Source organism: Mustela putorius, unplaced genomic scaffold (assembly GCF_011764305.1).
Source record: "Mustela putorius furo isolate JIRA1106 unplaced genomic scaffold, ASM1176430v1.1 tig00003859_pilon_pilon_pilon, whole genome shotgun sequence".
NCBI lineage: Eukaryota > Metazoa > Chordata > Mammalia > Carnivora > Mustelidae > Mustela > Mustela putorius.
In genome coordinates, this window is record NW_025422011.1 from 22,002,623 (window position 1) to 22,025,508 (window position 22,886).

A 22,886-nucleotide genomic window follows, 5' to 3' on the forward strand; every position below is an offset into this window, starting at 1 on the left:
TACAGGAAATGTGTTACTTTTCCTTGGTGACCCTGTACCCACTAAAAATTGGAGCTCTGTGGTGAAGAAGAGAGAACTGACATTGGGATAAGTAACCCGTATTCTCTGCCTCATTGCTCAAGTGACTCCTCAGAAGGGCTTTTATTGATCACTATGTAAAAGATACCCTTGTCACTATCTTATTACCTTGTTTTCCTGTCTTTAGGACATCACCACCTGAATTTATCATACTCATCAATCTATATCTGTTTATTCTTCTATTACTTAACCTAATCATTCATACACTTATCTATTTGAAATCTGTTTTTATATTTATTCTGTGTCCTTTGCTTTAGATCCTAAGACTAGGAAACCAACAATGTGATATATCTATTGAATCACTATATTCTCAGTACCCAAAACAATGCCTGGTGTTTAATAGGCAGTCAGCACACTTATGCTGAAAAAAATCTCTGGGAAGTGAAAAGGAGGTTATCAGCTGGGCGCAGGCATATACATATGCCTGGGTGGATGGTTTCAGTGGGGATATTAGAGTTTGAAGATACTTGGTAATATTTAAAATGTTTGGGGAGAATGCAGAAATGTTAAGTTTGGGTTGTAGTGTTAAAGACCCAATTGAGAGTTACGATTATGCATTTTATGACTCAAATCTATTTTGTTACATGGATTTCACCAGCGGCACTTGGTTACTAGGATTCAGGTATGAGAAATGAGCAGTGGAGTTTATCTAGTGTTCAGAGTTTAGGATATTGGCAGTGTTATTTGAAATGATGGGCAATTTTAACATTTTTGGGTTGTTATATAGAAGAGAAGAAAAATGATTATGATAAATGTTTTTGCATGAGAATAACAAAGGAACAAAGTCAGTGGAAGAGCATACTAACAAAACTGAGCATTTATAGTGTCCTTTTTGGTATAAAATGGTGGTGTTTTTTTTTTTTTAATTTATGTGATCTCACTTAATTTTCCTGAGTGTATAAGGAAAAAATAACCTGTGAGGCTTGCAAACCAGCTGGTACTATCCTTGTCTGAGAAAGGAGGATATTACAACTTTAAAAGTTAATGACTTTCTCAAGCACAAAAAGAAAACTAGAGGAATCCAAAAAAAGGAATCCAAATCTCCTGACTATTCATCTGTTGCTGTAAAAGAGAATGAAGACACCTTTATGTCTCTGCCCTCTCAATTAGCATGGTTTGAGCCACTTTAATAATATTGAAGAATATTAGATTTCATTATATGTGTATGAACTCAAAGGAATACATGCATGGATATCTTGTTTTTGTGGAAAAATAAGTAATGCTGCTTTAAATTCATGCCACTTACACTAATAAAGCCATAACTTTAGGTGGAGTAGGATCCTGAATTTCACATGAATGATGGCTGCAAAAATAAATTCATTAAAGGAATAACATTTCATTTTGGAATATGATAGGCGCATCTTAGTGTGATATGAATATCAACTTCAGACAGCAAGGTGTGGTAGAGAAAGCATGGAATTTGCAATACACAAATTACAATCCTGTCCTAGCCTTTTCTGAAAATTAGTTTTGTCATACATGATGTAGGAATGATAATGACTTCTTCATAGCTTGGTTGGGAGCTCTTTGGATGGACTCACACCAGGAATTAAATGCTTCTGCCTGAAAATGACACATGGCCGATCACATTTCATAAATTTTAGGAGTCATATGGCCATGCCTAAATCAGAAGGGGAGGGGAAGTAAAAATCCCCATGTGGACCTGAAAGAATGGGAAGTGTTGGTGAACAGCTTTCATGTGTGCCATAATGATTTAAAAGTTAGATAAAAACTTGAGGAGCGCCTGCGTTTCTTCTCCAACCCGATGCCGCCAGAACGTAGAAGCCGAACGAAACCGGACCGGAGACCCGGAGTGAGTCTGGACCGGAAGAGCCGAACGAAGCCGGGCCGGAGAGCCGGAGCAGGGCCCCGCGGGCCGCCCCGAAAGGCTGCTCCTTCATCCCAGCGGAAACCGCCGGCCCGGCCGAGCGCAGCGGTCGCTGCGATCGCAGTCGCGGCGGAGGAGGAGAGACGCCTCCGGCAGCGGAACCGCCTGACGCTGGAGCAGGACAAACCGGCCGTGGAACGGTGCCTCGAGGAGCTGGTGTTCGGCGACGTCGAGGACAACGAGGACGCGTTGTTGCGGCGTCTGCAGGGCTCGCGGGTTCAAGTGCAGGAAGACTCCGGTGACTCAGAAGCAAAAGATAATTTTCTGTTTCAAAAGAAGCCAGTTTGGGTGGATGAAGAAGATGAAAATGATGAAATGGTTGACATGATGAGCAATCGGTTCCGGAAAGATATGATGAAAAATGCCAGTGAAAGTAAACTTTCAAAAGACAAGCTTCAAAAAAGACTTAAGGAAGAATTCCAGCATGCCATGGGGGGTGTACCTGCCTGGGCAGAGACTAGTAAGTGGAAGACATCTTCAGATGGTGAAAGTGAAGAGGATAAAGATGATTTGTTGCAAAGGACTGGGAATTTCATATCTACATCAGCTTCTCTTCCTAAAGGAATCTTAAAGAATTGTCTCCATGCTAACGCGGAACGTCCTACCACGGCTCGGATCTCATCCGTGCAGTTCCATCCTTGTGCGCAAGTTGTAATGGTTGCCGCGCGAGATAATGCCGTGTCGCTGTTTCAGGTTGATGGAAAAACAAATCCTAAAATCCAGAGCATCTATTTGGAGAAGTTTCCAATATTTAAGGCCTGTTTTAGTGCTACTGGAGAAGAGGTTTTAGCCACGAGCATCCACAGCAAGGTTCTTTATGTCTATGATATGCTGGCTGGAAAGCTAATTCCTGTGCATCAAGTGAGAGGTTTGAAAGAGAAGATAGTTAGGAGCTTCGAAGTGTCTCCAGATGGGTCCTTCTTGCTGATAAATGGTGTTGCTGGATATCTTCATTTGCTGTCAATGAAGACCAAAGAACTGATTGGTAGCATGAAAATTAATGGAAGGGTTGCAGCATCCACGTTCTCTTCAGATAGCAAGAAACTATAGGCCTCTTCAGGCGATGGGGAAGTTTATGTTTGGGATGTGAACTCCAGAAAATGCCTTAACAGATTTGTTGATGAAGGCAGTTTATATGGATTAAGCATTGCCACATCTAGGAATGGACAGTATGTGGCTTGTGGTTCTAATTGTGGAGTGGTAAACATATACAATCAAGATTCTTGTCTTCAAGAAACAAATCCAAAGCCGATAAAAGCTATAATGAACTTGGTTACAGGTGTTACTTCTCTGAGCTTCAATCCTACTACAGAAATCTTGGCAATTGCTTCAGAAGAAATGAAAGAAGCGGTCAGATTGGTTCACCTTCCCTCCTGTACAGTATTTTCAAACTTCCCAGTCATTAAAAAGAAGACTGTTTCTCTTGTTCATACCATGGATTTTTCTCCCAGAAGTGGGTATTTTGCCTTGGGGAATGAAAAGGGCAAGGCCCTGCTCTATAGGTTGCACCATTACTCAGAATTCTGAAGAGAATATTTGAAATCCAGTTGAGCCACAAGAGAAACCTGTCTCAATATATCTTCTCAGAAGCTTTCTGAATGTGTGATAACATGTGTATAATGATGTATCGAGCCAGCTGTGCTTATTTAAGTCAACAGAGGTGTCTTATAAACAAATAGCAACTTTTGTTTGAAAATAAATGTATGTTCTTTCCTTCCCACCTACACACACACACACACACACACACACACACACAAAAGTTAGATAAAAACTTGAATAATAGTAAATAAGATAACACTTTCCAAAGCATATTTTCCAGAATTTTAGATCTAGAAAGATATTGGTGGGTATTCCCAAAATAAAGAGGTATCTTAGTTGAATGGCTCTGGAAAATATGGAGTATTTAAAGTTCAGGGTTTTCATATTGTAGAATTGCAGTAGGCTGAAATGCATAAAGGATCTCAAAAGTGGGAGATAGAAACTATAATATGTAGCAATCTTACTGAATCCTTGAATCCTTCTTTGTTTGTTTGTTTTCTTTTTAAAGACCACTGTAGGAGATTATGCTGTGCACATCCTCTCACACTTTGAGAAATGAGGACTAGAATTATCTGGAGGCTGATGAGGAGGGAGTTTCTGAAGCAAGGGTGGAAATACAAAAGCTTCTAAGTCCTCAGGATGATGACCTCTGAAGGCAGCCCTCCGGTGTCCCATCTTTGAGAGCAGTGTGCTGGTGAGTACAAGGTTTAGAAATTAGATCCCTTATTTGAAAGATGCTGTTGTGACATTTTCTAAGAAGAAATGAGGGCATTGAATGCAGATTGTTGTTGTGGAGTGTAAGAAGGTTGGAGTCAGGCTGGCCATCATGGTTGTATCCCAGAGACTAAGGCCCAAGTCATACTATAGCAGGTGGTTGATTTTTCTCTTGGTGCCATGGTTGTTCTCCTTTATTTTACTAATATTTCAGTTAGAGGCATTGACAAATGTTTTACTCTTAATGCTGTGTCACAGGCCTAATCTTATTAAAGTGTGAGTGGAGATGAAAAAGTAGTGACTCAGAGGTGGTGTCTCTTATGCCCCTGGACACAGGAGGAAGGTGACAAAGGGGTCAGGGTGGTGACCCTCAACAAGTCAGTAGTTTGTTTGATTGCTATCCAAAGGGATGTGGATGTCTTTCACTCAGGGTTTCACAGGAATAATTGGAGAGTTTAAAACCTGCCCCTGCCTAGGTTGGGGGTGCTGAATGACAAAACACAAAGACCTGACCCATTGTGTAGAGCATGTCTGAATCTGAAAATAAGAGGTCATACAGGGTCAAATTTTACTTGTACTTGCGTGGTATCTGTGGCTTGGGGTTTATATTTTGGGAAAGTATAGATCTCAAAAAATATATTATAAGTAAAATTCAAACTGTGGCAAACTTCAGTATTCACTAGCTATAGATTTTAACAAGCTATTCCCAAATTACATGGATTCACTGCTCATTGAGTCCGTACTTTTAAAATCAGAAGTTCCGTATGTATCTAATTTGGACAAATAATGCCTGGTTAGTATGGTTTTGTGGGTGTATTATGACCATTGCTTCCCTCAATATTAATATTTATTTTATGACCCAAATATATATTAAATATTATTTTAGCTTGATACTACTCAGAGCAACATGGTATATGTCCTTTTTAAAGATTTATTTATTTGAGAGGGTTGGGGGAAGGGCAGAAGGTGAGGAAGAGAGAGAATCCTCAAGCAGAACCCCTGCTAAGTGCAGAACCTGACACAGGACTCGATCCCAGAACCCGGAGATCATGACCTGAGCAGAAATCAAGAATCCGATGCTTAACTGACTGAGCCACCTAGGTGCCCCAGTTATGCTCAGTATTTCTGTACTACACCTTCACATTTGGAAATCTGAGGAAGAAATTTTTCTTTCATTAGATTTCTCTTGAGTAGGTATCTGAGATACACATTTTATTTGTAATCATAGACATGAAAATATATAAAAGTAAAAGGCATCCACAACTTTGCAAAGCATGGATGTTTAAAATTATTGGAGATTTTCAAACTCCAAAATCTGAATCTTAAGAAATGATCACCATGATTATTTGTGTTTGTATTTTGCAGTTCAGTATCAATATGAAATCTCTAACACTGACCCGTTTATGTAAGCTGCAATTATAGTCTGGGTGTGATTTTCTTTTTTTTTTTTAATTTCTTATTTCTTTTTTCTTTTCTTCTTCTTTTTTTATTTTTTAATTTTTTTTACTGTCTCCTTGTATTTCCAGGTTTTTAATTTTTTTATTTTTTTCAGTGTCCAAAATTCATTGTTTATGTACAACCCTCAGTGCTCCATGCAACATGTACCCTCCTTAATACCCACCACCAGGCTTGCCCATCCTCCCACCCCCCTCCCCTCTAAAACCATGTTTGTTTTTCAGAGTCCACAGTCTCTCGTGGTTCATCTCCTGCTCCAATTTCCCCCAATTCACTTTTTCTTTCCTTCTCCTAATGTCCTCCATGATATTCCTTATGCTCCACAAATAAGTGAAACCATATGATAGTTGGCTTTCTCTGCTTGACTTACATCACTCAGCATAATCTCCTCCAGTCCTATCCATGTTGATACAAAAGTTGGGTATTCATCCTTTCTGATGGCTGAGTAATATTCTATTGTGTATATGGACCACATCTTCTTTATCCATTTGTCTGTTGAAGGGCATCTTGGCTCTTTCCACAGTTTGGCGGGTGTGATTTTCAACAGTCATTTTCATTTTATTGATGTATTTCTTTTCACGATTGCTCTCAGGATTTCTGTTAATAGATACATGGGACACGCCTAATTCTTAACTAGTCCAAGTCTCATCTTCTCTTCATTTTTTCATGTCCTCAGAGTTTATTGACTTTAGATAGGCCCACTCTCTGGTTTCTAATTATGTATACCCAGCGTACCCATTTTGCTTATAGAAGCAGCTATTCCCAATATGCAGTCTAAAAATATGTTTCATGCTCTATCTTCAGACATTCTGATATTTTATGCTAATCTGTTGAGTGTACCAACTCTTCTAGACCAAATCATGACAAAAGTTATGTCTCCATAACAAGTCGATTTTAAGAATTAGTATTACTTTTTAGAATATTTGGCACCAATCCATCCTGAAATAAGATTTAAGCAGGAAGTAACTATTGAAAATTGTTTTATAGGTGTTCTTTTTCCATAACTAGTAGAAAAATGCATTAATAATAATGTGATCACACACATAAAACAGGAGGAGATTTTGGCAAATGAGAGGCAGAAATAAAAATAATGGACTTATCTAGATATCTCATAATACTCTTTTTGTTCTTACTTTTATAATTCAACCAAAAGCATTTAATTACTTGAATTTACATAGCTCTGGGCTAAGCTGACAAATGGACAACCTAGTAAAACTGGTTGATCTTCTTTTTCCTTCTCTCCTCAAATCAACCCATCATCATCTGTTGACTTTATTTCCCAAATATCTCAAATCTTTCCATTTCTGTCAATCAGCTTTGCCAACCCTGCTGAAAATCATACACTGGAAATACTACAGAACACTATCATCTCTTACTTGGACTACAGCCTTTCAGATGGTCTCCCTAATTTCACTCTTAACCTCACTCCTCCTGACCTAGTCTCCCAGCAGCCAGAGCAGCCTGTGCAATAATGCGCCAGTGATTGATTTCCCATTGTAAGTGAACCCAGTTTAAAGTATTGCATAATCTGGTCCTGCCTTTCTCTTTCCCCCTTCACTTCTTTCCAGCCATTCCTGTTTCCTTCATGCCATCTGAACAGTCTACGTTCTTACCTTCCTCAAGGACTGTGCAAAGATTATTCTCTCTTCTTGGAATTTCCCATTCTCCTTTTTGAAGAGCTAGCATCTTTTTATTTTTAAGAGGTCTTAGTTCCAATGCCACATAGTCAAAAACACTTTTCTGTACTATCCTTCCTAGGACAGGTTACACTTCGTAATCTGCCCCTTTTTTGTTTCCTTAATAATGCTTATCATAACTTATGATGCTACAGATTACATTATTTTATTATTAAGTTTTTTCTGCTTTTCTCACTAGAATCTGAATAATACCAAGGACCATGAGGTACCATCACCAGGGATGATTCTTATCTCACATATTACTTAACACTAGGTGGAAAGAAGGATTTATATCAAAGGAATGAATATAAGAAAGGAAGGGAGGGAAGAAGGTGGAGAAGGAAGGAAGGAAAGCAGATTTTTTGGAATAATGCTGCCTACCTGGGGAGGTGTGTGAACTGCAAACCAAAAGGCTTGTTCACCTAACAGGATCCCATTTAACACTCCTGTCCTCTTTTCCACACTCACTTCACATTATTCTCCTAGTGAATTGTTCAGCATAGTCCTACAGAATTACTTTGAGTACTCCATTCTTCTTTGTATTTTCCTGCCTCTATACTTTTGTTTATGATGAACCAAAGAAGTTTTTCAATAACTGTTCTGTTCCAGGGCCAGGCTTCCTATGAAACCTAATCAATGTTGACTCTGAACTATCATGATATTTTATTTTAACCTTTCTTCTAAGAAATCACTTTCTGGTCAATGGTTTGTAATCCTTCAGGTTTATATCTTACATATCGTCTACTCTGGGCTCCCAGTCTCTCTTTCCCAGAGAAAGAAGGAACTATAGTTAATTCTTCTTCTTAATCTCTTACAGTACCTGGTAGGATACCTTAACCATAATATATTATCCATAATTTTTGTTTTGACTGAATTCTTCACCCATGTACTAACAAATCAATAATAAGTTTCATATAGCTACAATTTCCACTAATATTTTTTAGACCTGGGCTTTGAACAAGGCTCTTTATGTTTTTTTTTCAGATGGAAAATTAATTGCATCATATTATAAGTGCCATTTTGTAGTGATAACACAGAATAGTACAGCAGGCATTTCCAATCTACTTACTTGCAGAGCATCTAATATTAAACATTAGGAAAATAAATTGCTTTTTTACTCCTTTTTTTTTTTTTTTTTTGTCCTTCTAAGTACCAGTACTATAACAATTCTGTCAAAACAAGATGCTTAATGATGGCACCTCTGCTTTGGAGGTTATTAATGTAGACAAAACTATTGACATATTATATAAGATACAACTGAGTGAAAAGTTTAATCAGCTGTAAAAACACCACTGAATTAGATTCCAAATATGATGGGCCATCATAGAAAAATGATTATTGATATAATTCAGAAAATAAGCTCTTGGGTGGGGAATCTTGCTGATCAAGGAAATGAGGGCTTACAGCATTCTGTCCAAGAGGAGGAAGATTGACTATAAAAAGAAGAGCTTGATGTTAATTTCTCTAATAGAAATCACTTGGTATCATGCCATAAATGGTGAGCTTGCAAAATGCCCAGTGTGAACTAACATATTTCCTTGGCTAAGAGTATGTTCATAGACAGAACTCAAATCTTGATGAAAAAAAAAAAAAGAAACCTAAACCTTTTATATTCATGGAGTGTAATCATTGTCATCTTTGATTTGTCCCTGATCATTATACCAGTAATGCTCACTTCAAAAGTCAATACTTTTTCTTGCCTCCAACTTTTTGCAGTGTCATTCCCTCCTTCTGAGACTCTTTTTATTTCCTTAGGTCCTTGCATGTATGTATCCTTCTCAACATTCAGGTTCAAAATCACCTTCCCAAGAAGGGTTTCCATGATCACCATATCACGTTTACCATACCCTCTCTAGTCACACAGGACATGTTGCCTTGTTTCTCTTCCTCATTAACTTTGTCAATACCTGAAATTATTATTCTGATTATTTGATTACTGTTTTTCTCACCCACTAAAACGTATACTTAATACCTCTAGAATGTCTGTCTATCTCATTCACTGCCATGCTTCAAGTGCTGGAATGATGTCTGGTATTAGTTCTTCCATGAACATTATAGAACAAATTTGGCATGCTATCTTTCCCTAGTATTGTAGAATTCATCTTCAGCTTATTAAGAAAGGTCAATAATGCTATTTTCCTGCTGAGAAAATGATGTGGAGAGATTGACTGTAAGATCCCTCACAAATTAACTGTGGAAACCTACTAGAGTTCTCGGATTTTAGAAAGAAAGGAACATTTTAGGAAAAGAGCAGAAGAAGATGTGGAATTACCATTTAGTGAGAATCTATCATGTGCCAATTAGTATATTAGGTGGTTTAGTCGTATTAACTATAATAACAAAATTATTGAACCCTGTGTGCCCAACACAACTCTGAAATCTTTCATTTCATTCCATTTTCTCATGAAATCTTCACCATTAAACTTACAAGGTACATACTATTATGATCTGCTATTATGATCTGCATTGCACAGTGATGGAAATGGCTTCTTGGCAGGTATTAGTTTTCTCATTTAAGACAGGAAAACCAAGGTTAACAGTCATTTTTTCAAGGCTACAGATCTAGTAAGAGACAGAATGTAGATTTGAACACGTATTCTATAACCCATGCTTTGCTCTTTTCATGGTAAATTTATGTATGTATGCAATATGTTTGTATTCATTTGAGGTCTAACTCTGGTCAGGGATCATTACTGATCCTTCAAAGCGGAGTGATGGAAGATTCTCCAATTGGTGAAAAATCAGTCATTTGCAGCATGCTTACCCATGAGCTGAAATGGAATTTTTCTTCGAGTACACAAAGAGCATAAAGGACAGGATAAGCCACAACAGGTTTGCTATGAAATGGTAAGGTGTAGCAAGTGATAAAAGAACAAGATTGACTTGATTTTGGTGTTAAGTGATAGGTATGACTGTAAACTCAGGAGAAAGTTTTAGGGAGGGAGTACAAGATGCAGGCCCTAGTCATCAGGAGAGGCTCCACAGTTAGGCTGAAGCTAGGGAAGGGTCTTAAAGGATGGTTAAGAATGAAGAGAACAGAGATCAGAGAAAGAAGGAGAGAGAACAGTGTTCACAAGTGGATGGGGCAAGAAGCTGAGCATGCAGGTGAAGGTATAAAAGAGTAGGGAGAGGCTAACTACATTGGAACTGAAGATGGGAATAAGTGGGAATAAGTGGCAGGTCCCACTACGATGATGCTATTAAATGTGTATCTCCTTTTCCTGCTCTCCTTTCCCGCTGGCATCTTCTCAGCATGGGTACTGGAGGCAGTGTATGAAAAGGTGGGGGAAGGGGGAACTGTCTCTTTCTCTTACAAGCACAGATGATTGACCACAGGAGTCTTTAGGAAACATATTCTAAGAGTAGTTTGACAAAAATGGGCCCCTGCTCAAGATGCCCATTATAGCTAGGGATGAAATGGGTTTCTGCTGGGTAGAAAGGCACTCTGCCAATACAATTCACTGTGCTTCTGATCAGCTTTCTATTTGTATGGTTAATTGCTTAACTAGGGGCTTCTGCTTTACTTACGAGCCTGGAGATTTTTAATGAGGACAATGTACTTTCATGGACTAAAGAGACTTAAAAAAATGTCTCACCCCTTAACATTAATTCTAGCAGGAAAAGTCAGTATATAACATTAGCTGTTTGGAAGGCATGCTATCAATGAGAAAATTTGCTGTTGCCATCACTTTAGCAGTACAAAGATAAATTGATGTTTACAGGAAAATTATCTTGATACACAGAAATTCTAAAGTCAGAGAATTTGCCAAGTGTGCTTTATTTTGTTCAGAAATTTAAAAGGTAAATTAGTCTCTAATTTATTGAACCAGCATTCAAAAATTAAATCTTTGAGGAACTACCATGTGTCCTGTGCCTTCTTGTATATTATTTAATCTTTTTTAAAAGACTATTTATTTATTTGACACAGAGAGAGAGATCACAAGTAGGCAGAGAGGCAGGCAGAGAGAGAGAGGGGGAAGCAGGTTCCCTGTTAAGCAGAGAGCCCGATACGGGGCTCGATCCCAGGACCCTGAGATCATGACCTGAGCTGAAGGCAGAGGCTTAACCCACTGAGCCACCCAGGTGCCCCTATTTAATCTTAACTCCTTGTAATTTTATTAAAAGACTGAGGGTTAACCTTTTGTCCAAAGTCACAGATAGTGGAAAAATTGGAATTTAATTTCATATGCTCTGACTCTATATCTTATGCTCCTCCTCTTTCCCTGTAATGTGTTTATTTTCCAGCACAGTGGGGTTCCCTTATCTTGCTGGGGAATCATATTCTCTCTCTCTCTCTCTCTTTCCCCTCTTTCTACAAACAATTAATGATATCTAAGCTCCAGGAGTTATTCTAGGAATTGTAGATACAAAAAAAAAAAAAAAAAAAAGGGATGGGGAAGGCATTCCCCCACACCAGGAAGGGGTTACTAATCTACCAGGGGGACTAGCTATTTATATATTTATTTATTTAATAGTTTATTTCTTTGAGACAGAGACAGTGAGAGAGAGAGAGAGAGAGCATAAACAGGGAGAAGGGTTAGAGGGAGAAGGAGAAGCAGACTCTCCTCTGAGCAGGGAACCCAATGTAGGGCTCAATCCCAGGACCCTGAGATCATGACCCTAGTGGAAGGCAGAAGCTTAACCATTTGAGCCACACAGGCACCCCAGGATTAAGTATTTAAATAATAACTGTGATATCTTTAATATCAATAATAATAATAAATGCCATATCTTCTTTATCCATTTGACTGTTGAAGGGCATCTTGGCTCTTTCCACAATTTGGCAACTGTGGCCATTGCTGCTATGAACATTGGGGTACAGATAGCCCTTCTTTCCACTACATCTGTATCTTTGGGGTAAATACCTAGTAGTGCAATTGCAGGGTCATAGGGTAGTTCTGATTTTAACTTTTTTTGAGGAACCTCCACACTGTTTTCCAAAGTGGCTCACCAACTTGCATTCCCACCAACAGTGTAAGAGGGTTCCCCTTTCTCCACATCCTTTTCAACACTTGTTGTTTACTGTCTTGTTGATTTTGGCCATTCTAACTGGTGTAAGGTGGTATCTCAATGTGGTTTTGATTTGAATTTCCCTGATGGCTAGTGATGATGAACATTTTTTCATGTGTCTCTTAGCCAATTGTATGTCTTCATTGGAGAAGTGTCTGTTGATGTCTTCTGCCCAGTTTTTGACATGATTATCTGTTTTGTGTGTGTTGAGTTTGAGGAGTTATTTATAGATCTTGGATATCAGCCCTTGTCTATAGTGTCATTTGCAAACATCTTCTCCCATTCTGTGGGTTGCCTCTTTGTTTTGTTGACTATTTCCTTTGCTGCACAGAAGGTTTTTATCTCAATGAAGTCCCAAAAGTTCATTTTTGCTTTTGTTTCCTTTGCAGACGTGTCTTGAAAGAAGTTGTTGTGGCTGATGTCAAAGAGGTTACTGCCTATGTTCTCCTCTAGAATTTTGATGGATTCCTGTCTCACATTGAGGTCTTTCATCCATTTTGAGTTTATCTTTGTGTATGGTATAAGAGAATGGTCGAATTTCATTCTTCTATACATAGCTGTCCCAGCACCATTTATTGAAGAGTCTGTCTTTTTCTCACTGGATATTTTTTCCTGCTTTGTCAAAGAGTATTTGACCAGAGTCAAGGGTTTATATCTGAGCTCTCTATTCTGTTACACTGGTCTGTGTCTGTTTTTGTGCCAGTACCAAGCTGTCGTGGTGATCACAGCTTTGTAGTAGCTTGAAATCAGGAGGTGTGATGCCCCCAGCTTTTTCTTTTTCAACATTTCCTTAGCGATTTGGGGTCTTCTCTGATTCCATACAAATTTTAGGATTGGTTGTTCCAGCACTTTGAAAAATGCTGGTGGAATTTTGATCAGGATGGCATTGAAAATATAGATTGCTTTGGGCAGTATAGACATTTTAACAATGTTTATTCTTCTGATCCATGAGCATGGAATACTCTTTCATCTTTTTGTGTTTTCTTCAATTTCTTTCATGAGTATTCTGTAGTTCCTCGAGTACAGATCCATTACCTCTTCGGTTAAGTTTATTCTCAGGTATCTTATGGTTCTTGATGCAACTGTAAATGGAATTTATTCTCTAATTTCCCTTATAGTTTCATTGCTAGTGTATAAGAAAGCAACTGATTTATACGCATTGATTTGTATCCTGCCACATTACTGAATTGCTGTATGAGTTCTACTAGTTTGGGGGTGGAGTCTTTTGGGTTTTCCATATAAAGTATCATGTCATCTGTGAAGAGAGAGAGTTTGACTTCTTCCTTGCCAACTGGAATACCTTTTATTTTTTGTTGTTGTTGTTGTCTGATTGCTGTTGCTAGGATTTCCAGTACTAAGTTGAACAACACTGGCAAGAGTGGGCATCCTTGCTGTGTTCCTGATCTCAAAGGTAAGGCTGTCAGCTTATCCCCATTGAGAATGATATTCACTGTGGGTTTTTCATAGATGGATTTTATGAAGTTGAGGTATGTTCCCTCTATGCCTATACTTTGGAGTTTTAATCAGGAATGGATGCTTTTTTTTGTCAACTGCTTTTTCTGCATCAATTGAGAGGACCATGTGGTTCTTCTCTCTTCTTTTTTATTTTTTTTAATTTGTTCTATCACATTGATTGATTTGTGAATGTTGAACCACCCTTGCATCCCAGGGATAAATCCCACCAGGTCATGGTAGATAATCTTTTTTTTTTTCCCCAAAAAAATTTTTTTAAAGATTTTATTTATTTATTTGACAGAGATCACAAGTAGGCAGAGAGGCAGGCAGAGAAAGAGAGGAGGAAGAAGGCTCCCTGCTGAGCAGAGAGCCTGATGCGGGACTTGATCCCAGGACCCTGAGATCATGACCTGAGCCGAAAGCAGCGGCTTAACCTACTGAGCTACCCAGGTGCCCCGTAGATAATCTTTTTAATGTACTGTTGGATTCTGTTAGCTAGGATCTTGTTTAGAATCTTGGCATCCATATTCATCAGGGATATTGGTCTGAAATTCTCCTTTTTGATGGGGTCTTTGCTTGGTTTGGGGATCAAGGTAATAATGACGGCTTCATAGAAAGAGTTTGGAAATTTTCCTTCTGTTTCTATTTTTTGAAACAGCTTCAGGAGAATAGATATTATTTATTCTTTGAATGTTTGGTAGAATTCCCCAGAGAATCCATCAGATCCTGGACTCTTGTTTTTTGGGAGGTTTTTGATCACTGCTTCAATCTTGTTACTAGATATTGGTCTTTCAGGTTGTCAGTTTCTTCCTGTTTCAGTTTTTGAAGTTTATAGGTTTCCAGGAATGCATCAATTTAATCTAAGTTGCCTAACTTATTGACATATAACTATTGATAATAATTTTTGATGATTGTTTATATTTCCTTGGTGATCATTGTGATCTCTACCCTTTCATTCATAATTTTATTAATTTGGGTCCTCTCTTTTTACTTTTGGATTGGTTTGGCCTGTGGCTTATGGATTTTATTCTTTCAAAGAACCAGCTTCTAGTTTCATTGATGTGTTCTACTGTATCTCTAGTTTCTAAGTCATTGATCTCTGCTCTAATCTTAATTATTTCCCTTCTTATGCATGGGCTTGGCTTAATTTGTCATTGATTCTCCAATTCTTTAAGGTGTAAAGAGAGCTGGCGTATTGGGATTTTTTAATGTTTTTATTTTTTAAGTGAGGCTTGTATTTCCCCCTTAGGACCACCTTTGCCATATCCCATAGGTTTTGGACCAATATGTCTTCAATCTCATTGGTTTCCATGAATTGTTTAACTTCCTCTTTGATTTCCTGGTTGTTCCAAAAATTATTGAGCAAGATGGTCTTTAGCTTCCAAGTGTTTGAATTCTTTCCAAAATATTTTTTGTGGTTGAGTTCCAGTTCCATCAGGGAATAATTTCAGTCTTTTGATATCAGTTTAGCCCTGTTTTGTGACCCATTTTGTGTTCTGTTCTGGAGAAAGTTCCATATATGCTCAAGAAGAATGAGTATTTTGTTGTTTTAGGGTGCAATGTTCTGTATATATCAGTGAGATCCATCTGGTCCAAAGTGTCATGCAAAGCTCTTGTTTGTTCATTTTATGCTTAGATGATCTGTCTATTGCTGAGAGTGACATGTTAAGATCCCCTAACAATTTATGCATTCTTATCAACATGACTATTTTGATTAATAGTTGACTTATGTAGTTGGCTGCTTCCATGTTAGGGGCATAAATATTTATAACTGTTGGATCTTCTTGGTGGATAGATCCTTTAAGAATGATGTAGTGTCCTTCTGTATCTTTGAGTTCAGTCTTTAGCTTAAAATCCAATTTATCTGAGAATTGCTACCCTAGCTGTCTTTTGAGGCTCGTTGGCATGAAAGATGGTTCTCCATCTCTTCACTTTCAGTCTGGATGTATCTTTAGGTTCAAAATATATCTCTTGTAGACACCAAATGGACAGGTCCTGTCATTTTATCCAGTCTGCAACCCTGTGCCATTTTATGAGAGCATTTAGGCCATTCATGTTAAGAGTGATTATTGAAAGATAAATTTTTGGGGTGCCTGGGTGGTTCAGTGGGTCAAGGCTCTGCCTTCTGCTCAGGTCATGATCTCAGGGTTCTGGGATTGAGCCACTCATTTGGCCCTCTGCTCAGCAGGGAGCCTGCTTCTCCCTGCCTGCCTCTCTACCTACTTGTGATCTCTTTCTGTCAAATAAATAAATAAAATCTAAGAAAAAAAAGAAAGATAAGTTTTTATTGACATCATGTTGCCTGTGAAGTTCTTGTTTCTATAGATTGTCCCAAAATTTCTATTCCATGTCACTCTTGGGTTCTTTCTTCTTTTATAGAACCCCCCTTAGTATTTCTTTTAGTGCTGGCTTGGTGGTCACATAATCTTTTTAAACCTTGCCAGTTTTGGAAGCTCTTTATCTTTCCAACCATTTTAAATGTCAGCCTTGCTGGATAAAGTATTCTTGGCTGCATCTTCTTCCCATTTAGCGCCCTGATGTCTTGCCAGCCCTTTCTGGCTTGCCAGGTTTCTGTGGACAGGTTTGACATTATTCTGATGGTCTTCCCTCTGTACGTAAGGAATCTCTTCCCCCTACCTACCCTTAAGACATCTTGTCTGAATTTATGACTTGTGAATTTCACAATCACATGCCTGGAGGTCTTTCTACCCTCATTGATCTTGGTGGATGGGGGAGGTGGTGATGTCCTCTCTGCCTCTAGGAAACAAACACTTGTTTCCATTCCCCAGATTAGGGAAGTTTTCATCTAGGATTTGTTCAACTAAATCTTCTAGCTCTCTATCACCCCATCCTCCTCAGGGATCTGAATAATTCTGACACTGGAACATTTCTTACCATCATTTATTTACTTAATTCTATTTTCATGGCTTGTAAGCTGTTTGTTCCAGGCCTCCTCCTGATCTTTCTCATCTATCAGTTTGTCTTCTAGATCACTAATTTTATCTTCTGCTTCAGTTAACTTAGCCATTATTTAGATTAGATTGGATCTCATTGACAGCATTTTTATTTTTTATTTATTTATTTATTTATTTTTAAGATTTTATTTATTTATTTGACAGAGAGAGAGAGAGATCACAAGTAGGCAGAGAGGCAGGCAGAGAGAGAGAAGAGGAAGCAGGCTCCCTGCTGAGCAGAGAGCCCCATGCGGGGCTCGATCCCAGGGCCATGGGATCATGACCTGAGCTGAAGGCAGAGGCTTAACCCACTGAGCCACCCAGGTGCCCCTCGTTGACAGCATTTTTAACTTCTGCCAGATCAGCTATCACTTCCACCCTTAGAGATACTATGTTGTCACTAATAGTCTTCTCCAACCTAGCCATTGCCTAAATAATTGTTACCCTGAATTCCCTTTCCAACATACTGTTTATGTCCTTATCCAATAATTCTGTGGCAGAGGTCACAGTCTCTGAATTTTTCCTCTGTTGGATGTTCCTCCTCCTAGTCATATTGGTGAAAGGTGGTGGTTGAGGGGATGTATAGCTGAATATATCAACCACCACCCAGGCTGGGTGCACCTTGGAAAGTTTTGGAGCAATCAGAAGTCACCACTGAAAAGAAAGAAAAAAGCAAAAAACAGAGAAAAAAAAAAGAAAGAAAAGGAAAACCCAAGGACCAACAAAAGTAAAAGAAAAAAGAAAAACCTAGTCAAAATGAGCCCCCAAGACCTCTGCCTTCAGCTCGGGTCGTGATCCCAGGGTCCTGGGATTGAGCCCCGAATCAGGCTCTCTGCTCAGCAGGGAGCCTGCTTCCTCCTCTCTCTCTGCCTGCCTCTCTGCCTACTTGTGATTTCTGTCTGTCAAATAAATAAATAAAATCTTTAAAAAAAAAGAGCCCCCAAGAGTAAGATTTATATAGTACAAAAACAAAGACAAAAGAATAAGATAGGAAGGTGGTTATAAACCCTCAGTGTGGGAGAAGAAAGTTATTTTGATTTCTTCCTGGCTGTATCTTGTTATCTTTGTTAAAGGACTCAACTTTCCAGAGATAAAGGGAGATTAAAATAGGTTTATATATAGGGGTAGTATTGAATAGGGAAAAAGGACTACCTTGAAGCTTATATCTGTATATATATTTTTTTAAAAAAGGAAACAAAGGTATATGTATGAAAAAAATTCAAGTTAGGAAGTTTTTAATGGAATGTGTTATATTAAAAAAAAGGAAAAAGAAAAGTTGTATCCATGAAATATACAGGGTTTGGGGCAATAGCAGAAGCTTAATATATTGTTTTCCTCTGATGCTTGGGTCTTACAGTTTTATAAGGACCCTGTGATTATTGTCCTCTTGTTCTTTTGGCTTGTGCTCTGGTAGAAGGGGCCTGCCGCAGATTAGGGATTAGTTTTACTGGGGCTGGGTCGTCCTGCCCTGATCAAGGGTCTGGGCTCTGTGGAAACTGGTTTTTCAGGCTTTTGTTCTCTGGAAGTTTTTGTTCTTTGGGGGCTTTTTGTGCCTTTTCAGAGTGTTAGTGTAAAGTAAACTCTGCACCCAGACCTCTGCCTCAGAGAGAAGGCATAGTCTGTTCCCCTCTGAATAGTCCAGAACACACAGACCGCCCCCCGCCCCCCGTAAACTCCTCTGAACACTGCAACCTCCCAAAGGCAGTGTGCACCCCCAGCCATTGTCTCAGTGGTCACTGCTTATCTCTGCACTCTGTGCCACTAAAACCGCGAGCGTTATTGGTCTGTGTGAGCCTGATCCCCATGACTGCCATTGCCAGGACTGCTATCTGGAGCCCACACCCACACTGGGTGCATTCAAACTCTGCAGTGACTCAGGTCAGGGAAGGCTGTGGGCCCAGGGACTGCCAGCTGGAGCCTGCGCCGGGCTCTGTCAGGTGCAGGCAGGGGTGCCCAGCCCCCATGGTGGTACAAGCAGTGGAAAGCCTCCGGCCAGGGGGCCACAAACTGGAGCCCCTGCCAGGCTCTCTCAGGCGGGGGGGTGGGGGGTGGGGGGGCAGAGCATATGACTGCCCTGGGACTGTGGGCTTAGGTCCATGCCTGTGGCCACCCAATCCCACCAATTTCCCCTTAAGACCATTTGTTCTTTTTGAGTGCTGATACCAGATTCCAAGACAATGCTGGTCCCCAAGCACAGGGCACTTTTGTATTGAAGTATTACTTTCCAATGGGTCGCTTCTGGTGACTCCCTTCCCCTTCTGTTTATCCTCTGATATCAGTCCGAGCACTCCCATTCTGCTTAACCTCTCCACTGATGTTCTTCTGCCCCCATAGAGATCCAGAAGTATATAATCTTACATCTCAGGCTGATTTCATGGGTGTTCAGAGCGTTCTGGTAGATATTTAGCTCAATTCAGAGGACTGGTTGAATCAGGGTCTCCTGCTTTTCCACCATCTTGCCCCTCCTCCACAACACCTTTATTAAATGTAAGTTTGGTGATTGCTTCCTCACACAGTTTCAGGGCAACTTTATTCTGAAAACTTCGTTAACCTCACCCACAGAACTGTTAATCTCTTTACTGAGAGAATATTCTGGTTTAGGAGTACATTACTGGTGTTCACCTGGAAGCATGAACAGAACAAGGAAGTCCCTTCAATTCCAATATTCTTCCTAATGTGTCATAAACCATCTCTGCTTACAGCTGTATCATACCCTTATCTCTTCCTCTCTTGTGTCTTAAGGAGACCCAGACTTCCTAGTCTTTATGTTCATTGCCTTGTCAATGCTCTCCTAAGAAAAAAGTCTAGATTTATAAACACAAGGGTTGTAACGACCCAGCATCACTGGGGTAGGAAGACTTCTGCCTTCAATCTGTTGGTAAGCATTTTTCTCTCTGTTGACATTTTCTTCCTTGGCCAGAGTGTCACCAGATTATCCAGGGGTCACTCCTTTCATCCCTGCGTTACAGCCTTTGTACAGACACATCACACACCAGTCCTGCAGAGCTGATACAGGTGTGTTGAGCAGGGGCCTCAGCTGGGTCATGCCTGCTGTCAGAAACAGCCTTTTCTAGAACCTCAGTGTGGGCTTTAAACACAGTAGGAGGCATGAAGGAAAACTCATGCATTAGGTTAGTCATCTCTAACCACCTCCTTAGGTTTGATGCCCACAATGAACAGACTGGTCTCAATTTAGACAAGAAGAAGGTTTTTACACCATTTCTATTGAGCTACTTTGTTGGGTTCCCTCTTTGAGAGGGCAGTGTTACAGTGGGTTTAGCACTTCTCTTCTCAAAACATTGTCCCTGCCTGGGATGGTTGGGATAGGCTTTCAACCACAACTCCTGAAGCTGCAGGGAAATGGAGGGGATGTCTGCTCAGATGGACCTATAGGCTCTTCTGACTTCCTGTGAGTGACTTTGTATGCCTGCCAACCCTCGCTGCCAACACTCCTCACCAATTCAGCTCTCAGGAAATGTCAAAGTCCAGGAAGATAAGAATGTGGAAGAGTGGAGTCTTGTGCTATGGAAATAGATGTAGATTCAAGTTGTTGTTCCAATCACTTACTAATTGTATGATTCAAGATACATTACAGTTGGGAACGTGGCAATAGAAAAATCGGTGTCTGGCTTCTTCTTTATTTCATTCTCGAGAAAGACGTAACTACGGAAGGGCAGGTGATCATTATCATTTGATAATCTGTTTTGTGATAGCCAAGTATTTTCTTAGTAATCCCTAACAGTATGTAGCCCTTAACTGTTCTCCTTGCTTGGCTTGTCCTGGCTCATATCCGTCATGATGTACCAATGAGGAAGACGCTGTCATTATCCCTGTTTTATAAATGAAGAAAAATCGAAGTTCAGGGAGGTGAGATAGCAGATGTTTACTTGCTGGCATAAGAGGCACACCTCATTGTCCTTCCTTACCAAATCCAATGTAGCCCTGTGCTCGAATCCTGCTTCTCTGCCGGTATCAGTAACATCCTGCTCCTTCCTGACGATGGGACTTGTTCTCAGAGCGGCTGGGTCTATGATCCCATGGGCCTCCCCAATGTGGAAGAAGCCCCTCTGCAGACACTGATCAGGCCCTACTGCCTTCCCCAAAGTTTGCTCTGGGCAGAGCCAGGCAGAGCTCCATCGGGGTATATGCTGTATGTAATAAAACTCACTTACAATGAGATGTGCTTTTCTTTTTTTTCTTTTTATTTTTTTTAAAGATTTTATTTATTTATTTGACAGAGAGAAATCACAAGTAGACGGAGAGGCAGGCAGAGAGAGAGAGGGAAGCAGGCTCCCTGCTGAGCAGAGAGCCCGATGTGGGACTCGATCCCAGGACCCTGAGATCATGACCTGAGCCGAAGGCAGCGGCTTAACCCACTGAGCCACCCAGGCACCCGAGATGTGCTTTTCAAGGAAAACAGGGAATTCCATTTTAAATCTCAGCATAGTACAAGGAGGAACATGTTAGGTTCCCATATGAAAGTTCACAGAGATTCAGTGTGAAAGATCTCATGGGATGGGAAAGTGTGTCTTCTCACCTCTCTGCAATTTTTGTAAGTGTATTTTTTTCTGAGTAAATGTTATGCTTCTGCTTATTGTGCTCTTAAAAGCAACTGTGGCTTTTCTGATTCCTTTGGATTCATTAAAGGCATATCTTACCTTCAGACACAGCATAACCCTATGTCCTTACTGTTTGTTTTTACAAATGTGCACATACTTAACCAAAAAGTGATCAGTGAGTTCTGTCCAACTATGACACCATATTTAGGACTCCTCAAAAGATTTTTGCTGATTCCAGATTATCAAGATTAAAAACAAAAACAAAAAAATAAAGGAAAAAACAAAATAACAAAAAGCACTAGGGCTTTCCCAAATCCATTCTGATTCTTTTTTTCTTTTTCTAATTTATAAGTTGTGCCTCACATCTGTGTTGACAGTACAGCCCATTACATTTGTGGTGACAACAGACCCATCTCAAAGCTTGCTACTGATTCAGGATTACTTTGGAATAGCACTTTGAGCACCCCATACTTGGGTTGTGACCATCGGTCTATTTACAAAGCTAACCCCTCCTGCAGTGGACAGAGACCACCATCTTTCTCTAATGATGACAAAGGATAATCTAGGGCCAATGATAACTTTTCCTAGAGTTTCTTTCTTTTTTTTTTTTTTAAGATTTTATTTATTTATTTATTTGACAGACAGAGATCACAAGTAGGCAGAGAAACAGGCAGAGGGAGAGGAGGAAGCAGGCTCCCTGCTGAGCAGAGAGCCCGATGCGGGGCTCGATCCCAGGACCCTGGGATCATGACCCGAACCAAAGGCAGAGGCTTTAACCCACTGAGCCACCCAGGCGCCCCTTTCCTAGAGTTTCAACGTGGTGTGTGACATATATAAATTAACAGGTGCTATAGAAAAGAGCTCAAGGCAGTAAAATAAAGTGTTTGCTGGCTGTAAAGGAGAAGCTGGCTCTCAGAGGCCTGGGCCTCTGATCTCTTTGCTTCACAACAACACTGTCTCCAGCTGTGCCCTGGTTCTCGGCCTCTGATGACAGTAGATGGGTCAACCATGGCTCTAAGGCTTGCTACTCAAATTGAGTTGTTTTCTCTTCTTGCTAACATCCCAGCATCTCCCTTTACACTGCCCAAGGCTCACCTCTACTATATTGTGTTCCTTCCCAGCCGCGATGGTGAAAGGTCATGGCTCTGTGTGCCTGATCTCTGTCACTATTTCCAACTACTTAGACTGGTGATACTACGTTTCATTTCAGCCTTCACTTGGCCAAAGGGCCATAAAAGTAAATGTCTACAGTTACAAAATTATAGAACAGTTCCACTTCTGTAAAATGGCCCGCAGACCCGAAGACCCTATCCAAATAGTGCTCACCTACTAATGTCAAGTTATACCTGAAAAACTTCGGCAAAGCTATGTGTGATGCATCAGAGCTGTCCTTTTTATTGCTTTTCTCTTAGGTACTAACGCAGAGGTGGGTTTTTATTTTCACTGTCAGCATTTTCTTTCATCTGATGGACATCAGAGGAATAATAATCCTTCAGTTTATACAAATAAGTGCGAATTATATTAGTTCGTTTTATGTCATAATGCTGTGTACCTATAG

The 22,886-nt window shown here is 39.9% G+C and overlaps 1 protein-coding gene across 1 annotated transcript; it reads left to right on the top strand.

The window, feature by feature from the left end:
- The first annotated feature begins 1,843 nt into the window (after positions 1-1,843).
- Positions 1,844-3,696, top strand: LOC101675595 (U3 small nucleolar RNA-associated protein 18 homolog). The gene is given in 1 exon segment (XM_045066123.1): positions 1,844-3,696. A coding segment is annotated over 1 exon segment (1,650 nt). The 3' UTR covers positions 3,494-3,696.
- Positions 3,697-22,886: the final 19,190 nt, after the last annotated feature.